The sequence below is a fragment of the Scyliorhinus torazame genome, chromosome 28 (assembly GCF_047496885.1).
Source record: "Scyliorhinus torazame isolate Kashiwa2021f chromosome 28, sScyTor2.1, whole genome shotgun sequence".
Classification (NCBI taxonomy): Eukaryota; Metazoa; Chordata; class Chondrichthyes; order Carcharhiniformes; family Scyliorhinidae; genus Scyliorhinus; species Scyliorhinus torazame.
The window spans coordinates 4,911,369-4,933,645 of NC_092734.1; the positions used below are offsets into that span (position 1 = coordinate 4,911,369).

The following is a 22,277-nucleotide window of genomic DNA, read 5'->3' on the forward strand; positions in this document are numbered from 1 at the left end:
CTTATGATGTCTCTCAGAGACTGGGACTCACTGCCTCCCTGGGACAACAGGGTCGTAGTCCCTTATGATGTCTCTCAGAGACTGGGACTCACTGCCTCCCTGGGACAACAGGGTCGTAGTCCCTTATGATGTCTCTCAGTGACTGGGACTCACTGCCTCCAGACACTGGGACTCATTGCCTCCCTGGGACTACACATTGTTTGTGACCTCTCTATCTGCCGACACTACCATTTTCTAACATGTATTGATATCTTAGATCACCTTGGATTAAAAAACCATTACAAATACGAGTACACGTTCTGCTTTTTTTGTGATCAGAGAATTTTAAATGGTTTCAGATCTGTCAAATTAATGGTAAGATTTTCAAATCTCCGCAAAATATATATCTAATTTTAAAGCAATTGAGAAGTAAAACCTTAATAACTAAGGCTTTTAATTAGAACACCACACAGAATTTAATGTAAATTATTGGCTGTGAGTTAGGATATTAAAATTATGATCTTGGTACCATTTATCTTCTCTTTCAATTAAACTGCTCGTTGTGTATGGATTACATCATTTCATCATTCTACACAGCAGTCTCCTCAGTTCCCAGTTAATGTTTGATGAGATGTGGATCTGTGTCTGCACTGCTGCACATGAACTGGCCTCTAGCATCAGAACTGAAATTCAATTTTGTTCCCTGGAATATTTTTTTTGTACATTTGTTGTGCGAAATACAGCTGGACTGGAAACCTCATCTGGATTCTACACAAAATATGTTCGCTCACAAATAATTTAAAATGTGGCAGCAAATCAGACAGAATTCCATAAAATTTCGAACTCCTGCCCTGACTGATGTTTGCACTGAAAATATAGCCACACATGCAGGAACCTGTGGTTTAGAGGATGTGAACTGAACCCTTCCCCACCTCTACAGGATGGTCGTACTGAATAATGGATTTTGAGAAAGGACTCAAATCCTAGTTAACATCATTTAAAGGATTTGAATCAGTATGTGTTGGGAAGAGATAGGAGTATTTAGAGATATGAACCATGTCGTTTGATGCTTACTCAGGGAAGAAATGTGGTCTTCCTTGAAGTACGGATCGACAGATGGTGGCAACCAGAGAACAAGACAGATAGACAGAGCTGGCTTCATGAGCTTTTTAAAAAATTGTACATTTGTTGTGCAAACTTCAGCTGGGCAGGAAACTTCAGCAAGATTCTCCACAAGTATTGTTAGCGCAGAGCTTTGTGTTTCTATGATCAGAAGCTGTTCGGAACAAATTCGCTGAGTGATGGGAAGGTGACAGATACAGTATAAATATCAAAACAAAATTTTACAATTTATTTGTCTGAAGAGTCGCATGCAAAAATCAGAATAGCAAACGGGGAGAATTCAGAATGTCAAAATTACCTAACAGCACGTCTTTCAGGACTTGTGGGAGGAAACCGGAGCACCCGGAGGAAACCCACTCAGACACGGGGAGAATGTGCAGACTCCGCACAGACAGTGACCCAAGCTGGGAAGTGAACCCGGGACCCTGATGCTGTGAAGCAACAGTGCTAACCACTGTGCTACCGTTACGCCCATTTGTCCTGGAGTTGCAACACAAGCAATATTAGATGTTATTTTAAAATGCCCAAGGTCCTTGGCAGAGACCAATAAACCCAGTCTCCAGGTTTGTACCTTTAACACAAGTAACCTTTATTATGTACAGTGCTATAATTAACACTATAAAACACTATATAATTAAAGGGGCTGGTTTAGCACAGGGCTAAAGAGCTGGTTTTCAAAGCAGACCAAGGCAGGCCAGCAGCACAGATCAATTCCCGTACCAGCGTCCCTGAACAGGCGCCGGAATGTGGTGACTAGGGGCTTTTCATAGTAACTTCATTTGAAGCCTACTTGTGACAATAAGCGATTTTCATTTCATAATTAAACTGACAGAAAAATGTAACTGACTACCTAATACTTTTTTCCCCAACCCCCACTTTCTGCATGCACACACAAACAGCAAAAAGGGAAAGGGTGATTGGGCGGCAAAGAAGACAATAAAAATAGAAGCTAAAGGATCTTTGATACATTAGGATTGCTTTCAGCAATGTCTTCTGAAGTTCAAGCTTTTGTTTCGATATTTCTTCCTTCTAGGCTTGCGATCGTTTTCTCTGGCAAGGTTGTCTACTTTCTCTGTAGATTCAGGATTATTTCAATTTTACAGCAAAGATGTGCCAGGCACTCGCTTTAGAACAAGACAGCAGTTCTTTCAGTGAGTGAGAGAGAGAGAGATTGTTCCTTTCACTTCCAAGGTCGAATCACTTCTGCTCAGTTTTCTCAAAAAGCATCACGCAGGAAACAATCACTGACTGTTGTCAGGCAGACACTTTCCCTGGCCAACCCAACCAATCGAACTAACTTCCTCCAAAGTTGGTTCCTAAGGTCCACTCGGCACGGATGAGTCTCTTTCTCCTCTCCAAAATACAAAACCGAGGAACACAATGTCCTGACAAGCAGGCTGCTTCAGCTCGAGTCCTCTGCTTAAAGGCATATTCCGAATATGGGTCCACAGATCATAAATAATAAAAGAAAGAAAATGAAATAAACAGGAAGGACTCTTACCAGTTCTCAAATTTTTACCAGTATCCTTTCCCTGGTGATTGCAATTGTTTTAAGTTTCTCCTTCTCTTTCATCTCCTAATTCACAATTATTTCTGGGGTGTGATTTGTGTCCTCTACATTGAAGACAGACACAAAATATTTGTTCAATTCATTCACCCTTTCTTTATTTTCTGCTAATACTTCCCCAGGGGTGCGGCGACTAGGGGCTTTTCACAGAAATTTCATTGCAGTGTTAATGTAAGCCTACTTGTAACAATAATAAAGATTATTATTACTATCTAGAGGACCAATACTTGTTTCACTTACACTTTTCCTTTTTAAATACCCGTAGAAACGATCTGTTTTTACATTTCGAGCTTGCTTTCTCTTGTACTCTAATTTCTTCCTCTTATTAATCTTTTAGCCATTCTTAGATGTTCCTTGTATTCTGTCTAATTTTCTGACCAGCCACCCATTTTGATTTGTCCAATTTATATGTAGATTAAAATTATCACTGTACATTTCTCACAAGCCCCCGTTATTGTTTCCTGAATGCCCCTTCCTTCAGTATGGTTACTGATTGGAGGTCTATAAACCACTCCCACAAGTGACTTCTTATCTTTACTACTTCGCATCTCCACTGAAACCGATTCTACATCTTGATCTCCCGCATTAAGGTCACCTTTTTCTGTTGTACCGATGTCATTGTTAATTAACAGGGCTACCCCGCCACATTCGGATAACTTTCAGTTCTTCGTAAATGTCATGTACCCTTGTATATTCAGTCCCAGTCACAGCCATCCTCCAGCCACATCAGATTACATATATTTATTATTTATTTCAGACAACGTCCTGGTTAAAAAGTGCAACCATGCTTAACTGTGTCCTTACTACATGCAACAGGACGAATTTACATTTGTGACAAACAAAATAAAATGTGCATGTTTAAGGAGGATTTAGGGGATATCACATCTGTGATTGCTGCACTCAATATGTGAAGCAGACCTTGGCTACCACAGAGAATAAAAACATTTAGTTCTCAAGGATTCTGGTGTAATAACTAGAATTATTCTGATGGATTAGTGGCTTTTCCCCTGATCAGCCTTGCAAGCTGAGTGGTTTAGAGGGGAGGAGGGTGATTGGTAAAGTGGAGCTGAATGCGTTGTTTACAGTTGTTTACTATCATGGCACAGCTGGGGAGCCGGATGGCAAATTATTTTAATTAACCAACTGGAAAGCTCAGACTGCGTGACAACGTCAAACCTCCAGATTTTCCAAACACTCTTAAAAACGTGGACTCCATTTGTCATGTGGGTAGCTGGGATGAAAATTCTCACAACTCCTTATTAGACAGATGGCTCAAGTTGCAAGAGAGGATCAAGTAGATAATCATAGATCCGCCTGCTGCTGGACTGTTGGAAATTGCAGCAGTCGGGAATTGAAATTCTGAGGATAGCGCAGAATCAGAATTGCCTACTCCTGAATTTGCAACCTGTAAAAATGCTGGTAGATGAATGAGGAACAGCTGTATGAGAATTCAGGGGTGTACGTATTCTTTTTAACATCTCAATTAGCCAGAGTGCCTGCGATAAAATTGACAAATCATAAAATCACAGACAATGATGACTTATGCAAATTGAACAGTACCTGTCCCAGGTGCACAGCACTTACAATCTTACAAAGGAATAAACTGCAGTTGTGTCAAGTCTCAGCCGGAACAATCGCAAAAGCAATGGCATTGTTTTCTTCTGCAATATTAGCGGTTTGCTTTGGGCAGGCATGGTGTAAAAATTCCCATTGCATTCTTCCAAGAAAATCAGAGGGTTTGACTGGGAATATTTTAGAAACCAGAAAAGGGCCCAAAACCTGATTAAAGAGCAAAAAAAATACACTGAATATGAGAGCAAATGAACCAGAAATATAAAAACATACTGTAAGAAGTTTTCCAAGCATATAAAAAGGACACGAGCAACTAAAGTAAACACCGTCTCTTTGAAACAGACAAGAGAAATGGTGGAAGCACTGAACAATGATTTGGTGTCTGTCTTCACAGTAGAAGACACAACTGCATAGCCGAAATAGAGAGCAAGTTTTAGTGGTTTAAAAGAGTGAGGAAATTAAGGTACAGCAGTGTAAAGGTAATGGAGAAATTTAAGGGGCCAAAATCTGACAAATCCCTGGGACCTGATGGCCGACAAAGGAGATAGCTGCAGGTACTTTAGCTCGGACTTTCCGAAATTCCTTAGATTCAGGAATCATCCCATCATATTGGAAATAGGGAAATGCAATATTCCTTTTCAAGAAAGGAGGGAAGAGAGAAATTAGGGAACTAGCCTGATAGCCTGACAGTCATTAGAAAAGTGCTAGAAGCTATTATTCAGGAACTCTTAACAATGCATTTAGAAAAGCAGAGTATGATTAGAACAGGTCAACCGGGTTTTACAAAAAAGACGTCAGGTTTGACTATTTATTCGTGTTTTTTGAGGATTTAGCTCATGGGATAGATAAAAAGGATGTACTATGCCTAGATTCCCACTGCACTGTCAATTCTATGATCTATGATTTTTGGAATTTAGAAGGAGAGGTGATCTCTGAAACAAGCTGCTGAAGGGGCTGGGCAGAGTAAATGCTGAGATATTGTTTTCCATTGATTGGGGAATTTGAAATAAAAGAGCACAGTCTCAGGATAAGGGGTCGATCACTTAGGACTGAGATGAGGAGAAATTACTTCACTCAAACGGTTGTGAATCTTTGTAATTCTCTATCCCAGAGGGTTGCCGATGCTCCATCACGGGATATATTTAAGGCAGTGGGATAGACGGATTTTCGGTTTCACAGGAAATCAAGGGATATGGGGAGCAGATGGGGAATGGATTTGAAGCCAAAGATCATTGTGAACGTATTGAATGGCGGCGCAGACAGGCCGTATGGTTAGCTCCTGCTCCTTGTGATCTTGCATTGCCATAGCGAGCATTTACAAAACAACCTCTCAACCAACACCATTGAATTGGACAACTGGATAATGATTTCATTGCTGTTAGTGGGCACACATTGGCTGCATTACCATCAAGACTGTATGTCACTGGCTGAGGAATGCTTTGAGATTCCCGGAGATTGTGACAAGTACTAAATAAATGCAACAATTTTTTTCTTCTTGTTGAAAGGGAGGATCCTGTGCTCAACTACTGCTAGGCTAGACTGTCTGAGTGAGCCAGATTCGACTGCAACAGAACATCCAGTGGCATTTACCATTAGTTACAGATGTCCTTACAACATTTAAGAAGCATCTGGATGGGTCCATGAATAGGGAGGAAATAGATACGGACCGAGTAAGGGTAGAAGATTTTTTTAAAGTTAGGGCATCATGATCGGTACAGGCTAGGAGGGCCGAAGGGCCTGTTCCTGTGCTGTACTGTTCTCTGTTCTTGTCTATTTTCCCAAAATAAGCTGCTTGAGACTAGTTTGTTAAAACCATGACAGCTACTAGTGGGAATTCAGCATGAGGTTAGACCTTCTCCTCCCTCCAGATCATGGGCTTTTGACAGCATTATTACATCAGCATCAATTTCATCTTCTTTACTCTATATCTCTCCCACTGGTATTCACTCCGATCATCTTTACATTCTCCCACAGATTTCCTTCCCTAAAGGGCATTAGCAAACCAGTTGCATTTTTCTTTTACAACAATGATAGTTTCTTGGTCACCGCTACTTAGACTAGCTTTCAATTCCAGATTTTTATTAATCAATTAACTTGATAATTAATGGAATTCAAATTCCACTAGTCGCCATGGTGGGATTAGAACCCGTGCCCCCAGAGACTAAACCACATCCTCTGGATTACTAGTTACCATCTACCTTAATGTACAGTTACATTTAAGTGAAGTTCGTGGGCAGACATGAATACAGAACTCTTGTTAAAAGGGAATTCGAGTTTGAAATGACAGCTTATGTTGTGTTTAGTTTGTCGTTATAGTAAAAATATATCAATGTCAGGCCATTCAATGCATTTTAACGAGGAGACTGATATTGCCTTTGTGAAGCTAAAGGCCATGCAGCGCTGTGACTCGAACAACAGCTTTTCAATATCCACATTTAGCTGTGCATCTGCCCCCTGGCCACAAGTTGCTGTAGTTATGCATTAAAAACTAGTGTGTGTGCCATTAGCCTCATTGTTAATTTTACAGCAAAGCTTCACGCATTGCACTGTAAAAGAATTTGCTTTCTCTGAAGTGCTTGGAGTCTTGATAAGATGTAATTCAAAGGCAAGTTTCAATTCCTCATTTTAAAACATGTAAACTATTTGAAATCATCCCTTTGTATATAGTCCCAATGTGAGTTGTCTGAAGTATTTGTTCTAGTCACGTATCTCTGCAAAAATTGTGCATGACGACAAAGCCTCTCCTTCATTCCGAGCAGAATTCAAAGATCTGCTGGTCACTACTTGCCCCACATTAACAAAAGTGACTACACTTTGAAAGTGCCTCTGGCTGTGAAGCACTTTGGGATATCCTGAGCTTATAAAAGGTGCTTTACAAATTATTTTTTTCTATGTTGATGTTCTTCCATGCAAAAGTTAATCATTGAATTGTCCACTAATGCAATCAAAATATGCTTTTATCTGTCAGTCACATTGGGGTAGACGCGAGAGTGAAGATGCTCTTTGATCAATGGATCTTTGTACTCATAAATCCTTACACACAGGGAAAATAATTCTCCAGTGGATAAAGCTATGGACAAAGCTGTGAATACACAAGATTTATGATTAACGAGCACTCGCTTTGCCTGCAGTGTCCTCGCTTTCCTCCATTACTAATGTCATTTTAATTCCAACAGTGTAATTGCTTCCTGGGATCTTTGTAAAGATGTACAATTGCTGGTCAGGTTGTAGTCATTTCATGTACATTATTTCCTGCCGTACTATTCCTGGATCTACCTCTGCATCCACCAACAGGCACCATCAAACATTTAAACTTGTTGCTTTTATTATTGTATCCTGACTACCGGCAGGCTTCTATCTCTGCTCTCTGATTTGGTTCCTGGCCTCTTTACCTGCCTTCTGGTTTATTTGTACTTTTAGGCACCATTTGACAAAGATCACTAGTCAGCCTGGAGCTTCTGAAGCAACAATGTTTTTTATCAGATTCTTTGCAGCTGTTATGGGTTTTGCATTATTATTCTATTCCAAGAGATTTAGTGAGTTTTATGACATCATAACCCATAGTGAATCTTTGGTTCTAAACTTTTCACTGTTAGTTCTCTCTCCAGGGTTCTTTTACCATATAGTTCATTTAATCAGCAGCTTCTTTCTTGGAGTTCTTCCATACTTGACTGCTACTCTGGATTTCTAGGTTCTTAATTGTTGAATGTCTTGACTTTTGCTTGTAGTTTTAAAAGTTCAAGTTAGTGATTCAAATGCCCCGGAGTAGTCACGGTACATTAACGCCAAGAACAAATCACTTCTTACTGTATGACATTGATTGTCACACCAAGATGGTAGTCCCATAACATTCATTCCAACATCTCATCTGTTTATAGCTTCCAATTCCTGTTGTCATACCTCGAGGTACTTGCCAAATATATCAATTTTCAAAAAGGGAGAAGGAAGGAAGGAACAAAAAGAGAAAATGTTGGACAATCTCAGCAGGTCTGGCAGCATCTGTGGAGAGAGAAGGGAGCTAACGTTTCGAGTCTGGATGACTCTTTGTCCACAGATGCTGTGACCTGCTGAGATTGTCCAGCATTTTCTCTTTTTGTTTCAGATTCCAGTAACCGCAGTAATGAGCATTTATCAAAGGAAAGAGGGCGACTTGTGTTCGCACCTTCTCATGTCTGAGAAATGTCTCTCTTAGCTTCACATACAAAAAATTACTTTGAAGTGCAATGTGTACTGTTATGAAGGCAAACACAGGTGACACTTCATGGAGCAGAAGACCCGACAATGAGATGAATGATAATTAGATTTGGGTCATTCTTTCAGGTTATATTCCATGTGCTACACATCAAGTTAAATGTAAGCCTGCTTTGTTTAGGACTGGGGGTCGTTCTGTGCTGTTAGTGATGAAAATAGAGCTTTATTCTTTCACACAAACCTAAATTCGATCAAAAGTGTACACTGCTGAAGTAACTGAGCCAGGTGTTAACTATGTCACCAGGCAGAGAATTCAAATAGGTTAGTGGCTCTTCCCACTTATGTACACAGCAGATACATGGCTATCTTCACCCTATGACAAAGTGTTTATCCTTTGCTCAGCATCAACCAACTATGGAACAACTAAACTTAGAGATCCAGCAAAATGGAGAAAGAGAAGAAAAAGGGCAACATAAATCCATCAGGGATAATGATAAAATAACGAAGAATGAATTTGAATGAGATCGGGCTCAATGGGGTTACAACCAAAAGAGCAAAGTGCAATTCAGAGGAAATCATTCCCAAAATTCTTCTGGCCAGCCCACAGCTTGACCATCACGTTGATCTCAGGTCAACAGGCAGAGGAATAACCGACTAAACCATAGCACTGAAAGAGTGAGTGATGAACGATTACCGGAAAGACACTTCATCCTGGACGGGGGTCAAACTAAGAGATTACTTTTTTTTAAATGATTACAAGTGGTTGAGAAATATAAATACAGAATGTTATTCTAAGCTGAGCTGTTATAGTCGGACAAGGAACACAGACAGATGCAAACTATAAAAAGGAAAATGTTGAATTCATGTCAGAAATGTATCCATTTAAGCTAGAAGTGAAAATTCTGGATTTGTTTGAGAAATAGGCCCACGCCCCAATGGGACAGAATAATGAAGAGGCTGTCATCTAGGACTGAGCCGCTGTGATGGGTTTAATGGGTTTCTTCATCACTACCTAATTTACAACCTTGTGGTGGGGAGGGTGGGGGGGAGATAGTGAAGAAGGTCACCTTCCAAGATCCAGAGCTATACCCTTGTCTACTTGATTAACATTTTTCACCTTAAAAAATGTGATCAGTAAATTGGTGAGTTACTTTCTTTGTGAAAGAAATAATGCTTTGTTCCGCCAGTGATGTCTTTGGTTATAAAGAGGACAAAGAACAAAGAAAGGTACAGCACAGGAACAGGCCCTTGGCCCTCCAAGTCTGCGCCGACAATGCTGCCCGTCTAAACTAAAATCTTCTACACTTCCGGGGTCCGTATCCCTCTATTCCCATCCTATTCATGTATAAAGGAAACATGTAGTGGGTAAGTGTGCCACACAGGAAGCTTCCAGGTCTCACAATACTGATAGTGAACAGCCCGGTTTCCTCCCTCGCCATTGAAACTTGGAAATTATGATAATCCGTATTGACAACCATATTACGGTTTGTTCCTGTTGACATTAAACAGGCGCTCACTGTGCCTGGATATTGGAAAGTGAGGGATGGAGCTGCTCAAACAGAATAGGAACATTTACTTCAAAGAACTGAGAATTTTTTGAGAATGCTTCATGGACTGCAATCTGGCAACACTGTTCTTTTGAGAAAATCACCTTCCCAAACTTGCTTTGAGATTTGCTAAAAAGGATTCTGTAGTTCACATGTTGTGACCTCGATTGATCTCAAGCACCACTCCTGATAATGTCACAATGAAAAGGCATTGCCTCAGGTCATCATCAGGAGTTACTAAGAGGGACGATAGATTTTCCCATGAATTTCCCCACAACAGATCCTGCTTTGGAATATATTTGCATTGTTATTTTAATAAAATGTCCCCAAAACTATGATGTTAAGCAGGTAGGCACACAGGAACAGGGGTGAGTATTGTGAGTTCTTTCAAATGAGCCTGTCTCCAATAGCAACACAAAACCCCTTTCGGGCTTTAAGGCAACTGCTAACTATCATCTCTAAACTGCATTCAGTTGAGACAGAACATCAACTTGCAGAGGAAATGTGCATCAAAATGTGTAATATTAAATATCGATTTCTTAAGTAACATCTAACTAACAAAAAACAAAGCATTGGACTGACCACTGTCTGCTTGCACCTCTGGAAATGATCGAATCAAACAAACAAAAATGCAATTCTCAAAATGTAATTTTCTGATGCTTATTTTAAAAATGCTCAGTATATACTGTGCCCACGTGCGTACATATTGGGAAATGTTTTCATTTGTTTACCTGTCTTGCTCTGCGTTAAAGATTCTGTATTTGGTTGGAGCCTGAGAGACAGAGGGAGAGTTTGTTATGTGCACGTACTGATGAATGAGAGGACAGTACGTCACAGGTTGCAGCCACAAAATGCCATTAAGGGTAAAACAGAAAGGGAGAAACACAATTAACATAGAGGGCGGCAAAGCTCTTAAAAGAGGAGAGTTACTCCCAGAGAAAGGACAGAAACACTCAGAAGCAATGACAGTGCTTCGAAAGGATACAAAAGATGTACACCACTCTCCAATTTGGAGTCCCGAAAAACTCAGCAAATAAGTGGATATCTTTGGTTTGCAGATTTTGGAGCATAATAATGGGTTTCTGCTCCTTACCAGAACACTGGTGGACAAGCGAAAAAATTCTTGCAAGTCGCAGTAAAAGATATTTGACTGAAATCGTCAACAAGATTACTGCTTTTAACTTGATACTGATTGGTAGACAATGATTTGCAAGAGATGACACCAACTGACCAATTTAAAGTTGTAAAAATGCTCAACTTTGAAACCAGTGGCTGGAAAGAGTCTAACACAAGTTAACTGCTCAAACTATTTAATATTAACGTGTGTGTGATAGACTTGCACTGTTTTGGATTGTCAAATTCCACTTATTTAAATGGGCATTGCTGCTGTGCTTGGGTCAGATCACCGAATAGCCACAAAAACCTCTGCCATCGTTTTATTAGGAGACAACAGATTAGTTGTTGGGATGTTTACCTTTAGTACACGAGACACCACAACAGCATCAACGTTTTGATGCAATCCATCTAATTACTTTCTTTTGAAAGAAAAGAACAATTTATTTTGGCTCACCTGATCAGCATTGTGCAAAGATTCATTCACTTCATATATACACAAAATCAGAAGAGTACAGCTCCTTCAACAGGATAATCCTAACAGGTATTCACTTAAGTGGAGTTGACAAGAGTTTTAATAATATACACATGATGCTGAGTGTATAGTATAGCCATGTGTTACATTACAGTAACATATTGAGGAACTGAAAGGATATTGTAAACTGCAAGATTTTACTTTGAGTAGTTCACACACGTTGGAATTTCTGGTTGCGCTATTCTTTCTGCTACGTACAAACGTGATGGCTCCTTACCATTGTTAACCATTTCCATTGTTTTGGCCAGCAGACAGTGGGTGACAAGCCAATTCTGGTGATCTGATGTGATTTGACAAGCAGTGATATATTTAACTGAACCATGCAGGGAAGTGTCCTAATGTTGTGTACATCCATAAACTGATAGCCTATTTCTCAATTCACCACGCAGGTGTTTTTACTGCAACAATGTGCCAAGACCGCGCACACATGCTCCGTTCCTCGATTGTTCATGTGAACTTTTTAATTCCAGTTTTAATCCCAATTTAATGACTCAGCTCATTGCATAATTTATCCAGGGAGTTCTCTAATTCATTCATTCGTCAGATGAAAGCATTGCTAGCAAGGTCAGCATTTGTTGCTACCCTTAATTGCTCGACAAGGTTCTGAAGATGATATTGCTGATAAATACAGAAAATTAACAGGATTTACTAAAGCTTTATTATTCATGGAGGATTTTGATCATACAATCATTCAAATATTGTAAATGTCAAAAGTTTATGTTTTTATCATTAAAATGTAACAAGGGACACCCCGTGCACTTATGGTTAGATAATCACCCTGCCCTTCTGTTACTAGTAAAACGGAGCAATCACAACTCATGCACAAGTCTCATACAGGCATTACCAATTAATGTTCACAATCACCTTTAATCAAAGAGCATGGGGTGAGATTGGTTGCATAATAAAGGCAGCTCAGTTCATCAACCTGTTTAACAAGCTAAAAATTAGATGGCTCTTTAACATGAAGAGAATGTTTATCTTTGCTTCATAGGGACTGCATTGCCCCCATTAGAGCAAGTTGAAATGTACGGCACAGCCTCTGTTCCTCTTGCCTGGCAGCATCTTGTACCAAACGAATGCATTTTGCAAGAGCTAATCACAAACACCAATCAATTCTGAGAAACGTGCACATTGCCTGAAAGCTAGAGCAATTCTTAAAGAAACCTACATCAGTGTGTCACATATTTCATTTTACTGGCTATTTCAAACTCAGAGAGATTTCATGCTAATTGTTTTATGCTGTTTCTGACAGTGCAGTGAGAGTCTGACTGTAGAGTGTTACACTCACTCTGTCGATGATGCTGCTGGACAGGACCTGCGCTGCCATGGAACGTGCCCTGCAAGGGAGAGGAGGATGGAGCAGAGGGCTCAGTCTGTGCAGAAGAAAAGGGGGAGAAGGGAAGAAGGTAAAAACAAAAAAAAAGAAACAAACACACATTATGTCAGGAACAGATGAAGTAATCTGGACAGAATCAGACACAGTAAGAGAGGACCTGCTCCAGCAATTAGCCAAGCTGTTGGTAAACTTTGAACTTCTAGATGGTAAGTTTTGATTGTTTATACACAGACACCCTGTAGGGGGAAACAAATCAGTGATAACATTGTTTTAAAGTTATCAGAAATCAACTTACTTAAAGCAGCACCTAAAGGAGAAATGCCAACAACCTCCCCTTGCCCACACACATACAGCTGTACAGAATTGCATATCTGCCTGAGAATCCGGTTTGTGAACGAAATATTCAAAAATAATCTGGAGCTTTTTGAAAAAAAACAGTAGAAATACGCAGCTTGTGGTTAATGATCTCAAAATAAACTCAGTTCAAGAAAGTCAATGCAGTCTATTAAACCCTCAATCCTACTGCTTCCTCAGATCAGCATCTACCCCTGTTAAGTGAGAAAGGACCTTGACCTCAATCACCAGTCACATAACCCACTATTTTTTCCCCTCTGTGCAAAGAAATACTTCCCAACTTTTGTCCTGGATTTCCCATAGAAGATGAAGCCTGGATTCAATTAAAATGGCAGTTTGAATCAGAGAATGTTCTTTATATTTCCTTTGGATTATATGATTTGTGCACTTGTGTGTTTCTTTCTTTAGTCTCCGCATTAACCTATTTTCTTGGCCTGACAATCTCTACAGGGTATGCAATGCTGTTCCGTAAACACCCGCAATGATCCAGGAGTTTAATAGAATGAATCATTTGTTGAAGTTTTTCTCCTTCCCTCATATGTACTCAGTGTCTCATCCAAAATAGGGAATTTTGCAAGGAATTGTAGCATAAATGTAAGCCCTCCAAACTCAAGGCATTGTTCTCTTCCACCATCTGATAACAGCTTTTCCCAATGTCTACAATTACTTTTATCCCTTTGTTTGGTTTCATATCCTACAAGTTATTTCACGGACAAGATGAAGAACTGTCAATTGCTCCACAACCTCTGACGGTAACTTTCCACCAGCCACGAACAGCAACTCAGATCAATTTGCTTTGTGACAATGCAATTGAATGAAGAATCTCAATGTGTGATGAACTGTGAGGTAGGTTTGTATCTCTATCCCCGAGAAGGATATGGGCAGCAGATGCATGAAACACAACCACCTGCAAGTTTCGCTCCAACTTACACATCACCCTGGCTTGGAACTATATCACTGTTCCTTCACTGTCACCAGGTCTTAGTCCTGCAACTTCCTCCCAACAGCACGGAGTATTTCTACAGCACATGGACTTGTGGTTCAAGAAGACACCTCACCACCACCGTCTCAAAGGCAATTAGGGATGGGCAAGAAATGTTGGCCGAGCCAAATGCATCCACATCCCACGAAAGAAAAAAATATTGCTAATTCAAAATACCAACAAGACAATGTGCTTGCTCAACAAGGTTTAAAATGCAGAAAAGATTATCTGGAACATCTTCACAACAGAATATTACGATCATATTGGAGGAAATGTATGACTTATTATTCAAGCTTTGAAATTCGTGAGATATTGGCATATGAAAACTTTATGAAATTACATTATCCACAATTTTTCAATGGGTTTATGCCCTGCTTAAGATACCTGATAACTAAATGCAAGGCAAATCCATCAAATGTGTGCTCATTACATACAGACATTTCGGAGTAGTAGAAAATAGCTATTGGAAACTTCCGATAAAATGTAGAGTGCAGAACCAGCTGTCCCTCCACATAATCTGGTATGACTATGGGCAATGCCATGAGACAGTAGTGCAACTGCTTGCTGTGCAGGTGGCACAGTGGTTAGCACTCCTGCCTCAGAGCGCCAGGGTCCCAGGTTCAATTCCGGCCTTGAGTGACTGTCTGTGTGGAGTGTGGAGTTTGCAACCCCCCCCCCCCACCACCGTGGGTTTCCTCCGGGTGCTTCAGTTTCCTCCCACAGTCCAAAGATGTGCAGGTTAGGTGGGGTTAGGGGGATAGGGCTGAGGAGTGGGCCAAGGTGCAGATTTGATGGGCCAAATGGCCTCCTTCTGCACTGCAGGGATTCTATGGTGTTGAGGATTGGCTAAATCTTGTCGGTGCAGAACTCAAAGAGTTAAGCCTTGCTGTTATGCTAACCCATCGAAGAGTACACAATCCAGAGCCTGTGACTGCACTCCACAGAGCCACTTTTAGACAAGTAGGTTCTAATGACAGCTGTCAGTTTCTTGTAGGTGATCTCAAGGGCAAGCTTCCCAGTGCCATACACTCAGAAAATAATGTTTGGGATGGATTCCAAGGCCTGTACAGCTATGAATATGCAAACATGATCAGACATGAAGAATAATTGCAATAGGATCATTCTTAGAAAAAAAGAAGTAAATACTCTGATCACATATTGACGAGGTTTTCACAATCGGTGAACAGGGGAGCCTATCGAGTCAGGTCTTTTCCCTATAATCCAACAGCGTGAATATTTTTTAAACACTACTTTGGGTAAAAGGACAGAAAGAGGAATGACCATTGCAGTCCAAAGACCAGCTCGGGTGCAGCGTTGGAGAAAATGTTGATTTCAGAAGCTTAGCGACCAAAACATCTCAGAACAACTGACCCAAGTTCCACATATTAGATCTTAAAGCTCGTTGTTTTCAATATTAACGGGCAAATTTTAAACAGTTAATTTGTGGTTCAAATATCTCTTTATTCTTTTTCTCCATTCAACTATAACCGGGATTCTCTCTCAGTTCAGAGAAACAGAAAATAGGCACAGTCTGTTGCTTTCTGCACAGTCTTAAAACAAACTAAAATATTGGGGTTTTGGTCCAGTATCCTAGCCACTGTTGGGGTCTGGCCTGGATTGTAATATACTGTCATTTGAAACAGTGTAATACACTAGTGTCACAGAATCCTTACAACACAGAAGAGGACCATTGGAACCACCGTGTCTGCTCCGGCTCAGTGCAGGTTTCAGCTCGTCCCCACTCACCCGTCTCTTTCTCACGGTCCTGGAATTTTTCTCTCTCTAGATGATTAGTATCAGCTTGGCTCAGTGGCAGTCTTCTCTCTCAAGCTTCACGAACGAACTTGAGCACCTAATCTAAGTCGACACTCTCGGGAGAGCTGCATTGTTGGAGACACCATTCTTGGGATTTGACTTTAAAACATTAGCTTGTTTTTAAAAAAAAAAAAAAATTTATTCTCCTCCTTTTTCACATTTTCTCCCACATTTACACCCATCAACAATAAACAATAATCAGCAAGATATGTCAATCCCCATAATAACAACGATCCCATCCGTCCATCAAGCCCCAAACATCAACCCACATGTTTACATAAACAAATGACAAAAAGGAATCAGGGATTACCCATAGTCACCCTTAATCTACACAGCCCCCCTCCCCCCACCCCCCCCCCCCCAACTAATGTTCGATGTTATCCAGTTCTTGAAAGTGCATAATAAATAGTGCCCATGACTTGTAGAACCCCACCGAGCTTCCCCTCAGTTCGAACTTAACCTTCTCAAGGGTCAAGTATTCCAAAAGGTCCCCCCGCCACGCCAGGGTACTGGGTGGAGAGGCTGCTCTCCATCCCAGCAGGATCCGCCTTCGGGCGATCAACGAGGCGAAGGCTATGATATCTGCCTCCGCTCCCGTTTCCAACCCTGGCTGGTCCGACACCCCGAATATGGCCTCCTGGGGACCCGGGTCCAGTTTCACACGCACCACCTTGGAAATTACCCTAAACACCTCCTTCCAGTACTCCCCTAGCTTTGGACAGGACCAAAACATATGAACGTGATTCGCCCGCCCCCCCCGCAATGCTCACACACATCCTCTACTCCTTCAAAAAATCGGCTCATCCTCGCCCTCGTGAGGTGCGCTCTATATACGACCTTCAGCTGTATCAGCCCCAACCTCGCACATGAGGTGGAGGCATTCACTCTCCGGAGCACCTCACACCAGACCCCCTCCTCTATAATAACCTCTCCCAGCTCTTCCTCCCACTTTGCTTTGATCCCTTCCAGTGGTGCCTTATCCTCTTCCAGAATAGCTCCGTACACCGCTGACACTGCCCCCTTCTCCAGTCCCCTTGTCGTCAACACCTCCTCCAGCAATGTGGAGGCCGGTTCCTCTGGAAAGCTCTGTATCTCCTTCCTGGCAAAATCCCGAACCTGCATGTACCTAAACACTTCTCCCTGCTCTAGCCCATACTTCGCTTCCAGCTCCCTCAATCCTGCAAACCGACCCCGAAGAAACAAATCTTTTAGCGTCTTAACCCCCTTCTCTTCCCATTTCCGAGAACTTCCATCCCACCTCCCTGGCTCAAATCTGTGGTTCCCCCGAATCGGCATTTCCCTTGACCCTGCCCCCAACCCGAAGTGTTGGCGAAACTGCCTCCAGATTTTCAATGAAGCTATTATTACCGGACTCCCTGAATATTTCCCCGGAGCTATCGGGAGCGGCGCTGTTGCAAGTGCCTTCAGCCACGACCCCCTGCACAAACGCTCCTCTATTCTGACCCACTGAGAATCCACCCCTCTGACCCAGCTCCGCACTTTCTCCACATTCACGGTCCAGTAGTAGTACAACAGGTTCGGGAGACCCAAACCCCCTGCCTGCCTTCCCCTCTGTAGCAGCACCTTTCTCACTCTGGCCACCTTCCCATCCCATATGAATGAGGTAATCCTTCCCTCAATCCCCCTGAAAAAAGACTTTGGCAGGAAAATCGGTAGGCATTGAAAAATAAACAGGAATCGCGGCAACACATTCATTTTAACCGCCTGTACCCGACCTGCCAGTGACAGAGGAAGGCCGTCCCACCTTGCCAGATCGGCTTTCACTCTCCCCACCAAACTAGTGATGTTGTACCTGCGAAGCCTCCCCCACTCCCGGGCAACCTGCACCCCCAGATACCTAAAATGAGTCCCTGCTCTACAGAATGGCAGCCCCCCCACCCCTGCCCCCACCCCCGGCCAAGACAACACAAAGTACTCACTCTTGTCCAGGTTCAACTTGTACCCCGAGAAAGACCCAAATACCCGCAGTAGCTCCAATATTCCTCCTATCGACGCACTCGGCTCCGACACATACAGCAGCAAGTCGTCGGCATATAAGGACACCCTATGCTCTACCCCCCCCCCCGCACTATTCCTTTCCATGCTCCCGAACTTCTCAATGCGATGGCCAACGGCTCAATCTCAAGTGCAAACAGCAGGGGAGACATAGGACATCCCCTGTCTCGTCCCACGGTGGAGAGAGAAATATCTCGAACTGATATTATTTGTGCGGACACTCGCCTTCGGTTCCTTATATAATAGCTTTACCCAGTTCACAAACCTTGGTCCAATCCCAAACCGCTCCAGTACTGCCATCAGGTACCCCCATTCTACCCGATCAAACGCCTTCTCGGCGTCCAATGCCACAACTACCTCTGTTTCCTTTCTTTCCGCTGGTGCCATAACAACGTTCAAAACCCTCCTAATGTTCGAAAACAGCTGCCTCCCGTCTGATCCTCCCCTATTACCTTCGGGAGGCACTCCTCCGGCCTACCCGCCAGTACCTTCGCCAACACTTTTACGTCCACATTCAGAAGTGATATGGGCCGATACGACCCACACTCCGTCGGATCCTTATCTTTTTTTAGTAACAGGGAAATCGATGCCTGCCCCAAGGTTTGCGGCAACACCCCCTTCCCTATCGCCTCCTCAAACATCCCCACCATCAGGGGTGCCAACCTATCCTTAAATTGTTTACAATATTCCACCGGAAACCCATCCAGCCCTGCCACCTTCCCCGACTGCATCCTCCCAATCGCATCCTTTATCTCCTGCTCCACTTTTGCTCCTTCTAATGTAGCCCTGTCCCCCTCCCCTAGCCTCAGGTACTCTAACCCATCGAGAAATTCCTGCATCTCACGGTCTCCTCCGAGTGGCTCTGACTTGTACAACCTCTCATAAAACTCTTCAAAAACCTTGTTAATCAGCATTGGGGCCACCACCAACTTCTCTGCCCTATCCTTCACCTGAAGAATCTCCCTTGCCGCTGCCTCGCTCCGGAGCTGACCTGCTAACATACAGCCTTATCTCCATGTTCATAAACTGCACCCACCCCTTGCTCATCTCAGTTGGCGCACCGCCTTCCTGGTGGACAGTCGGTCGAAGCTCGCCTCTAGTTCCTTCCTCTTTTCCAGCTTCGCCGGGTCCCCATCCTCTGCATAGCTCCTATCTACCTCCAACATCTCATCTATTACCCTCTGCCGCTCCAACCTCTCCTCCTTATCCACCCTGGCCTTAAACAAAATTACCTCACCTCTCACCACCGCCTTTAGAGCCTCCCAGACGACTGCCTTCAACATCTCTCTGTACAATTGAAACCTACATATTCCTTAATTACCTTTTCAATTTTCTCACAGAATACTTGGTTCCCCAAAAGCCCCACATCCAGTTTCCACCCCGGTCTCTGCGCTGCCCCCTTCTCTACACCATATCCACCCAATGTGGAGCGTGATCTGACACTGCAATTGCAGAGTATTCCAACCCCTTGACTCCAGCCAGCAAAGCCTTCCCCACCACAAAAAAGTTGATCCGCGAGTATACCTTATGGACCGCTGAGAAAAACGAATACCCCCGTTCTCTTGGGTGCAGGAACCTCCAAGGGTCCACCCCTCCCATTTCCACCATTAGCCCAGCCAGCGCCTTCGCTCCCCCTGATGGGACCAGCGAACGCAGCCGTGATCTGTCCAACCTTGGCTCCTGCACCAGGTTCCAGTCTCCCCCCACAATCAGCTCATGCGTGTCTAAGTCGGGAATAGCCCCAAACACCTTCCTCGCGAATCCCACATCGTCCCAATTGGGACCGTATACACTGAACAGCGCCACTAATCTCCCCTCCAATGCCCCTGTCACAATCACATATCTGCCCCCCTGATCTGCCACCACCTTCTCCATCTGGAAGCGTACCCTTTTGCTGACCAGCACCGCTACCCCTCGAGCCCTTCCATCAAATCTGGAGTGAAACACTTGGCTAACCCAGCCCTTTTTAAGTCTCACCTGGTCCTTCACCCTCAAGTGAGTCTCCTGCAGCATTGCTACATCGGCTTTCAAACTTTTAAGATGTGCAAGCACCCTTGACCGGACCTCCTAGCCCTCTCACGTTCCACGTGATTATCCTTACTGGGGGTCTCTCACCCCCCCACCTTTCTTATCCACCATCACCATACCACCGGGCCCTGCCCCATACCCGCCCCTGTCCATTGTTAACATCGAACCCCTTCCCCCCCTTCTCCCAAGAACCCCTACAAAAACATCCCCCAACATCCCTCCCTCCACCCCTTCTTGCTCGCCTCATAGGCCCATTGAAGCCTGCTATCCAGGCTCCAACGTCCGCAGTCCTCCTCTCACCTCACCCCCGTTCACTAACTGACTCTAGTTAGCTAGCGCGGGTGGCTCCCCCCCCCGCCAATACCTCTCGCCCCCTTCCACCCAGTCCCAGAGAAAGAAACACCAAAACAAACCGAACAATCCAACACCTACAATTCACTAACATAACATTTAACCGTCGCAACACAGAGCGCCATTAACTTGAACTCTGTAACAATGCAAAGAGAAGTAAATTTCAATACAAATCAGTAAAAAGAAAGTTGTAACATTTGTACATTTTCCAGCCGCTCAAACACAGTCCATAGTCTCTCTTCCAGTTCCGCTCTTCACGCCTGTCCCAAGCCTTCTGCCCTCACGAACGCCTCAGCCACCTCCGCTGTCTCAAAATAAAAGTCTTTGGCTTTATATGTTACTCTCAACTTCGCCGGGTACACCACACCAAATCGCACCCCCTTCTTGTACAAAGCCACCTTCACTCGCCCAAACGCCACTCGTCTTTTTGCCAACTCCACCGTCCAGTCCTGGTAGATCCGAACCGCAGTACCATCCCACAGCACTTCACGCTTCTGCTTCACCCAGCTTAATACTTTCTCCTTCATGCAAAACTTATGAAAGCAGATAATTACTGCCTTTGGCGGCTCGTTCACTTTGGGCTTCAGCCTTAATGACCGATGAGCTCGGTCTAGCTCGTACAGGGTGGGGTTCTCACCCTCCCCCATCAGCTCCGCCAACTTCTTAGCAAAGTATTGCGTTGGCCTTGGGCCCTCTGTCCCTTCGGGCAAGCCCACAATTCTCAAATTGTGCCGCCTTGGAGCGGTTTTCCAAGTCTTCCAGCTTTGCACGGAGCCCTCTGTTAACCTCCACCACCCTCCGCAGCTCGTCCCCCATCGAGGTGACCTGGTCGCTGTGTCGTGTCACGGCCTCCTCCACCTCCTTCATCTTCTCGCCCTGCTCTCTCACCTCGGCCAATGCCTTTGCCACCTCCACCCTGATCGGGCCGATTGCCTCCTCCAACAATTACCTCACCACAACCACCATCTCTTTCCTCAGGATCTCAATGTGCCTCACCAAACGTTTTTCCAGCTCCACCACCATCAGCTCGGTCATCTTCTCCACCGTAAGTAGTGCGGCCCCGCCTTGCAGTTCGACTTCCGCCATCCTGTCAACACTTTTGCTTTTGCTCATCTTCTCCTTCGGCAGCAAACCCGCGTTTCCTCCTTTCTTTGACACTGCTTTTCGCATCTTTTAGCGGCTTATTGTTTTTTATCTTCTTTCCTTTCTCCTCTCTCCCCCTTCACCCTCCTGCCCTTCATCAATCTGACATTCTTCTTTTTTGAACTTTTACCAAACTTCCATAAATCTTCTTTCTTTCTCCTCTACATTCACCTGGGACCAGGCTTCAACCTTCTTCTTCCTAGGTGGGAGCCATCCGACATGGAGCACCCTCCCTACATGGCGCTCGGGCCTGCCGCCTCGACCTCTTCGAAGCTCCGCCCCCGCTGCTCTGACCTGCCGCGCCCGGCACCTCAGCCCCCGCCGCCCGACACCCGCGCGGGGTTCTTTGCCGGCTTTTAAACCGGACCCGCTGGCTGCTCGTGACGGCCCCAAAGGCCGACGATAGTCGGGGGGTGCGCGAAGACTCGGGGATTTCCGCGAATCGCGGCCACCGGCGGAAGCTCTTTTCTTTGCGGCCGCCCTGATCGCCCACCCCACCGGAAGTCAAAACATTAGCTTGTTTGGAGAGATTTAGATTATGCAGCACTATTGGAAGAAACGCAGGGAGTTTTCCTGGTGTCCTCGCCAGCACTGATCTCCTAACCTACATCACAAAAATGGATTAA

The 22,277-nt window shown here is 43.8% G+C and overlaps 1 protein-coding gene across 6 annotated transcripts in view; it reads right to left on the reverse strand.

Annotated features, from left to right (window-relative positions):
- ccser2a (coiled-coil serine-rich protein 2a) overlaps positions 1–22,277 on the reverse strand; it is an 883,756-nt gene that overhangs the window by 68,998 nt on the left and 792,481 nt on the right. For 2 of the 6 annotated variants that reach the window (XM_072491381.1, XM_072491380.1), the window contains exon 11: positions 12,915–12,999. The exons of the other annotated variants lie outside the window; for them this stretch is intronic. In XM_072491381.1, the coding sequence (XP_072347482.1) occupies positions 12,915–12,999 (85 nt within the window). The remainder of the gene's footprint in view (positions 1–12,914; positions 13,000–22,277) is intronic. 6 annotated transcript variants of the gene reach the window in all.